Raw genomic sequence first — 7,119 nt, forward strand, 5'->3', positions numbered from 1 at the left:
AATTAACAATTATTTTAGTAATTGATTAATCAGATAAAAAAAATGTCCAAGTCTACAGACTTTAACATTGACAATTTATCCAATTAACAGTTGGATTGTTTAATAGTTTTTTTGACAGAACTTGAGTTTAGAACATATTCACATACAAAGAAGGGTATTTTTTTCGTCTTAAATTACATTTTTTTTTATCGTTTTTACACAGTTTTGTCTCAATTCCTGCTGTGAGGATGTTGTTCAGTCAGCAATTGGTATTCTTTTGAGTCTGTTTACTCCAGTTAATGATCGATGGATTACTAAAGTAGTTGACGATTATTTTGATAATCGATTAATCGGATGAATCACGATTCATCCGATTAATCATACTTAATCGGATTCATCGTTTCAGTCCTAAAGATGATTTATATACCACTTCTTCCAAGCAAATTGGTCTCAACTTCATCGTAGAAAAGGATCCTGGTAAAGAGTAGATGGGGAAATTAGAACATCCTACATCGACAGAAACCGAATCCCGTCTGATTGTGGGGTCTGTATGAACCATAGTGCATGGTGAAAATAACCGTACAGACACATGAACAGGCAGGTACCCAACATTTATTTACCATTATCAACTTTACAATAAAACCAGTAACATCTGTCAACATTAGCAAAATAAAGAACAGAAATCAATCCAACGTATTTACAGAGACAAAGCAGATTCAGGCTCACACACGACAGATAAACAACTCTGCATCATATCAAACCGCAACAGTGAACATAGCAAGCTTAAGTGTTCTTTTTTTTTCTTCTTCTTCTTCTTTCATAGTACGGTAAAAATCAAAACTGTCTATTTACTTTTCTTTTTAACAAACGAGAAATAGCTTCTCTGAATCTTTAAGATGGTTCTCTATAATACACCACAAAATACTTCAAATTTGAGTTAAAATATAGGAATGTAAAAAGTTGACGAGTCTCTTTAATTTTCTGATTTCACATTTTTTTGTAGTTTTTTTTTTTTTTCCTTTTTGTTTTTTTTCTTTTCTTCTATTTAACAGTCATTTCAAGTGGTGGTGGTGTCCTAGTATCGTATTTAGCTTCATTCCTTCAGCTTGGGAGGCGTCTTCAGCTGTGGTTGATTTGAGGAAAAGACGCCTCGGCTCCATCTTTCTCCATCCAGCCGTCCGTCCGTCCTTCATTCGCCCAATCGCGGCTCCGCTTCGCGCCCGGTTAAATCCAGTTCTCTGCACGGCGACCGACCCGCTGCCTAAAAAAACAGAAACAACCCAGTCCAACGTCCAGATGTCGAGCTGTAACCAGGGAGGTGATCTAGTGAATCTAGTCTGTCGTCTTGTTATCATGACGAAAAGTGGCACGTCGAAGGAGTCTTTCACATACATGTGTATATATTTACATATACATATATCCATATACATATGTGTACATATACACATATATATAAATATATATATATATACTCTTAAATTTTTCTTTCTCTCTCTTGGAAAAGCAGTTCACCCAGTTCATCGTGAGCTCAACGTACAATCACTCTTTCTTTTCAGAGGGGGCGGGGGTCGAGTTGCTCTCCTCCGTGGGTTTGGCGGCTTCAGGGGCCGGAGCGGCGGCCTCCTTGGTCTCCTCCTTGGGTGCCTCCTCCTTGGCCGCCCCCTCCTCCGCCTTCGGAGCCTCGGCCGCGGCCTCCTCCTTCGCCTCTTCCTTCGCCTCCTCCTTCTTCTCCTCTGTGGGAGCGGCGGCAGCGGCTCCGTTTTCAGCCGGCTTCTCCTCAGAGGTGGCGGCGGCGGTGTCGGCGGCGGCAGCCTCTTCCTTCACAGCCTCACTCTTCTTGCTCTTCTTCAGGTTCAGCTTGATGTTGAAGGACTTCTTCAGGGAGAACTTCTTCTTCTTCTTCTTGGGGGTCTCCTTGGCGGCGGCCTCGCCTTGAGGCTTGGCGGCCTCCCCGTCTGCGGCGGGCGCCGGTTCGATGGCATCGCCTCCCGCCCCGGCTTCGGGCTCCTTGGCCGCCTCGGCCGAACCATTGGTGGCGGCGGCGTCCCCGTCAGGCTTAGTGGAGACATCACCGTTGGTTTTCACATGTCCGTTCTCCTAAAGATCACAAGATGATAAAGGGGGGGAATCAGAAGATGTTTTGTTTTTTTTCCCAAGTGATATCTCTTCAATTTGAAAGAACACAAATAATAATAAAAAAACCCAGCTCTTTGTCATATTTTTTTTTGCTCATTAATAAACCACCATGCCTGGCTGCGAGGCGACGCCTTGCAGTACTCTAATCTGACGATAGGCGGCGGCAGCGCATCACAAACCAGACCGTCGACTGTACCAGACAGACAGACAGACAGAGGCTCAACAAAGACAAGGCTGCGTCTCCTCAGAGAAAATATGAAAACACATGGACCGCTTTTATGCTCATTTTTTATCCAGAAAAAAAAAATTCATCATGTATAAAATCAAATTAATAATAAAAAAAATAAAATAAAATACAAGAACCAACCAAACGTCGGCCGAACCGTTGGTGGCGTCAATTAAAAAAAAAAAAAAAGTATTTAAGCAGGTGAACCTGTCTAATTAACATTCATGATAAAGTCATGACTAAAGTGTTAAAGGGTACACCGAATGTAACTCATAGGTTGAATACATCAAGGAAAGTCCCATTCAAATAAATAGACGGCTCGGTTTTACCAGGGAGGAGTAGTAGACTGTCTACGTGCATCCAGGCTCCCCCACCCCCTCCCCTTTAAGCCTGACTGACTGTATCCAACACGTTCATGGAGATAGAGGGTCGCATTTGTCTTCATTTACAAATAAACACAGACTAACCTCAAAAAACCCGAACAGTCAACTCTACGCCATTGCTAGCATAAAAGCAAACATTTTACAATAATTTGGTGGTTTTGGGGGTGAAGGTGCCAGACAGCAAAAAGCTCCCCGCCCCCAACCTGTCCTGCCCAAAACGACAGAACTTCGACCCCCCCAAAAAAGAAAACCAAAACAAAACCAAAAAAAAAAAAAAGAACAAACAGGTGATTTTATGAGAGAAATTCAACTTCTATCCACGCGCAGAGATGTTTCCCGTTGGGAGGGGAAAAAAGGCAAGAGAAGTGAATAGTAGTAAGCTGTGAGTGGCTACCTGTCCGTTGGTTTTGACAGCTGCAGCATCAGCGGCAGCAGCGTTCGCCTCCGCGGCAGTGGATGTCTGGGATCCCATTGTCTTCGATGAGTTCGGGTGTCTTCTAAAGCAAATTAAAAAGAAAAACTAAAAAAATCGACTTAATATTAATCCAGTCCCAAGGCGAGTTATGTATCCAGCGGTTAGTTGATGAAAAGTGTGGGTTGTTTTTTTCTTTCTCCTTCTAATATCAGCGACGTCCCTTCCGTCGTTGAAGTGTGCTATCTTATCACCCCGGTGGAGAGAGACCCTCTAAATTCACAGCTCGCGGAACGCGTCGGTTCAACATACAACAGGCACCAGGCCCCGCCCATGGCGAGGCTTAACGCCAGTCGAGCCAATCGCTGTTCTAGTAAGGAGGGACGTCAAGAGAGCCTGACCAATCAGTTAAGACTACTTTTATTTTTTTTCCCCGCCCCGCTACAGGACCCCCAGCAATGAAATCAATTAGTGCTTTTTGATTATTACTATTACTCTAATAATAATAATAATAATAATAATAATAATAATAATAATAATAATAATAATAATAAACAATAAATGTAATAAAAATAACATGCTGAAAAATGTATGACTCATAATTTTAATTTCCTTACATGTTAGATAGCAGCTGTTTGATTTTCTTACAGGAATCTGACTTTTTCCTGGATTTTAAATTATTTGTTGTTTTTTATGTAATTTTCTTTATCTCCTTTCAGTTATTGTTCTGTAAAACACTGAGTAACCCTTTGTGTGATTGGTGGTACAGAAATAAGCTGCCCTTGCCTTCTTTGGCTTTCGTTATTCACTTTCTTATTCCTTGATCATCATTGTTGTTTATAATATGTTAATGCATATATCAAAGCTTTCCACTCCAGCAGTATAATAAACACAGCATACAGAAAAATAATTGGGAGTGTGCACAGTGAGCAAAAAAACTAAAAATAACCAATTTGTTGTCAGTGGAGGCAAATTTAGCACTTTTCATAAGGGAGTAGTCTAAACTAAAATTTTTGGTTGCGGTTGTATCGCTGATTATCTGAGAGTGCTTCTGCTCAAAGGTCATTAGCGGCTATAAGCCTGTGCACAATAAATAACTTTTTTCTGTCTTGATTTAAACCCACTTCAGTTGGTCACGTGGGCTAAAGCTAACAGTTATTTCAAGAGGGACTAGCACTTGTATAATTGTTAGCATCTCCACTCTTAAAAGTGCCTTGAATACCGAAATTACTTTTTGAACCTTTAAATTGTTGCCATATTTGCCTTATAAAGTAATTTTCACAAATGCTATTTACCACTTACAGTAGAAACAGAGGTTGGAGGTGGTGCGGCACCAATGATCGTCCAATGAAACATGAGCTTAAAAATGCAAATGTAAATTTTTTTTCAATCAAAAATAATTGCCTAATTTTAAAGAAAGTGAAACAGTAAAATTCAAAGGCAGCTTAGGTCAACACTATTTCTTTGTTTTTCACATCGCCTTCCGTATGTTATTCTGACTGGAGTCGTTTGACACATTCAGCGTTCCACGCAGGAATATAATTAGTGGTGCACCACCTTCAAACCTCCATTTCTCCTATAAACAATCTTCAGTGTCTGTGTAATTAACTGCCCAATGCTAATTTGAAAATGAGTTAAAGGATCACAAAGTGACTTTGTAATGAAGCACTATAAAATGTTTTAAGATGGAGATATTTGAGAAGGAAACAGTAAACTTAGCAGCCATTAGCTTCAGCCTCCAGCACCAACACATCAAGCTGAGAAAACCATGAACTATTCCTTTAAAGACACATTTTCCTTTTCCTTGCATTGTGATAAGTTCCTTTCTGTATTTCTTTTTTAAAGGTATCACATAATGCACAGCACTTGAACTGTTTCACTTCTCATGAACCCATAAGCAAGAAAATGTTTTTGTCTCTTTTGGTTTTGGTATCACTGAACGTGCTCGCGTCTTTAATTTCAGTTTGACTCAGCGGATTGTGAGGATTTCAGTAAATCCTCTCACGAAGCGTTTCCGGAAGCATCCCCAGGCTGGATCGCTTACAGTCAGAGGCAACGACAGCCGAACGACGGCTCACAACGCGTCCGACACCGAGTCAGACTGACCACGAGCAAAGAGCGAGATCGCATGGCATGGAAATCACCGACTGTAGGTGAACAAAATGCACCGTGACACCAGAGGGCGAAACATCTGACATATGACATGGATTGTAATTGTGTGTTCAGGTGAAAGGTTCAACTGGAAGAGAGGGATTTTCTCTCCAAACACTGTGTCCATCAGATTTTCTGTCTCCATCAGATTTTCTGTCTCCACCAGATTTTCTGTCTCCACCAGAAGGACAAGATGAAACTGTAAGACTGACCTCCGTCTAACAGTACAGTGGATAGATTGTCCACTGTTGCTGCATGCTCATTTAGGACATGCTACATGCTACAAGTCAACGAGTTAATGCAATTTGCTGGGTTGGCTTAGGCCAGTGGTGCCCAAAGTTTTTGCCATGAGGACCAAAATTGTTAAGTTGGAAGCACATGGGACCACAACAAAAGTTGTTTCACAACATCTATAATACAAACTTTTTTGTACCCTTTAAAATCGTATCTGTTCAATAATAAACTAAAATATAATTTTTTTTTAAATCGACAAAATAGTAAGATTTTTATATAAAATTTATTTTTCAGTAAATTCATATTAGGGCATATTATTAGAACTTTTTATATTCTGCTATTATTTAGACTTTATTCTCAGAATATTATGACCTTATTCTCATTATTACAACTTTATTCTTGTAATATTATGATTTAATTCTCATTAGAATTTTTTATTGTTATTATTACAACTAATTCTCATATTATTTGGACTTTATTCTCTTAATATTATGACTTTATTCTTGTAATTTTATTATATTGTAGTATGGCCCCATTACTCCATCGGGCCACAGTTTCTAATTTTGTTTTGCAATTAACTATTTTCCTATTTGGGCTGCGAGAGTTGCTTTTGAGTAAAAACAGGTCAATAATTGTTGCTTCCAAAATTAAGATGAAATTCCCTAATAAACAGAAATCTATTTGTTATCTACGATGTTTATCTGTTAAAAAAAAAAGAAAGAAAATTCAACAAAGTATGCTAGAACGAGAAACGAGGTCGAGGAGCCGCCCAAAATCCTGCACTTTGGAAACCCCCGTCTTAGACAGAAAACTTTTTAACCTAATTTGAAAACTGAACTTAACGCACTGTTTGATCAAATTTGAATGTATGTATGATTGTATTTATATTACATTTTTTCTTCTTCTTCCGATTAGCTGTAGTGAGTTGAAATCTAAATAAAGGGTTGAACTGAACAGAGTCTAACCTATTGTCCGGTGTTGTGTCCAGACTCTGGGTATGGGAACACGTCCGAGGTCCGACGGAGGCTCTGGCTGCGCGTTGGGGCCGAGAGCGTGTCACGCTGTCTCCCCGTGTCTCCATGACTGGACGTGTTGTTTGTCTCCCACTTGTCAACAACATACCAGCAGCAAAATATGTCAATGTGATGATCACGCACATTCCATCTGATCATTTCCATCCAAACATGTCGTTCGACGCGTCCTGCCGTGGCTCCAGAGCCCCCTTCGTTCGCTGCAGGAGAAGACCTCAGTGTTTCAGTGCCACAAATTGATCTTCACTGCAACCAATCAGCCTAATTGATTTTGCGAGACCGTGGAGGAGTAATGTGCCGTTTCAGCAGCCGGTCCCAACGCTCGGCTTCCAGGTGGCAACCTACGCTCGATGCGACGCAGATTACAGACAAAGGTGGCGTTCTTTAGGGCAATTATGAAAAAAAATTTGAAAGAAAAAAATAAATTGGGGTTGTAATGTGGTTAGGTCAAAAATGTAGGGCAGGGTAAGTCACACTTTTAGCACTGCTGTATGTACAAGATTATTGCAAAAGTTCATGTGACCATAGCTGACTTCTGCAATCAGAAAACTCTTTTCTGTGCAAGTT

At 40.2% G+C, this 7,119-nt stretch overlaps 1 protein-coding gene across 1 annotated transcript; it reads right to left on the minus strand.

Annotated features, from left to right (window-relative positions):
• Nucleotides 1-571: 571 nt before the first annotated feature.
• LOC102236611 (MARCKS-related protein-like) lies at nucleotides 572-3,424 on the minus strand. The gene is made up of 2 exons (XM_005812451.2): nucleotides 3,119-3,424; nucleotides 572-2,076 (listed from the first exon to the last, which is right to left on the minus strand). The coding sequence occupies exons 1-2, from the start codon at nucleotides 3,194-3,196 to the stop codon at nucleotides 1,519-1,521; spliced, it is 636 nt and encodes a 211-aa protein (XP_005812508.1). The 5' UTR covers nucleotides 3,197-3,424; the 3' UTR covers nucleotides 572-1,518.
• Between the last annotated feature and the right edge of the window lie 3,695 nt (nucleotides 3,425-7,119).

Source organism: Xiphophorus maculatus, chromosome 13, assembly GCF_002775205.1.
Source record: "Xiphophorus maculatus strain JP 163 A chromosome 13, X_maculatus-5.0-male, whole genome shotgun sequence".
In the NCBI taxonomy this organism is placed as follows: Eukaryota; Metazoa; Chordata; class Actinopteri; order Cyprinodontiformes; family Poeciliidae; genus Xiphophorus; species Xiphophorus maculatus.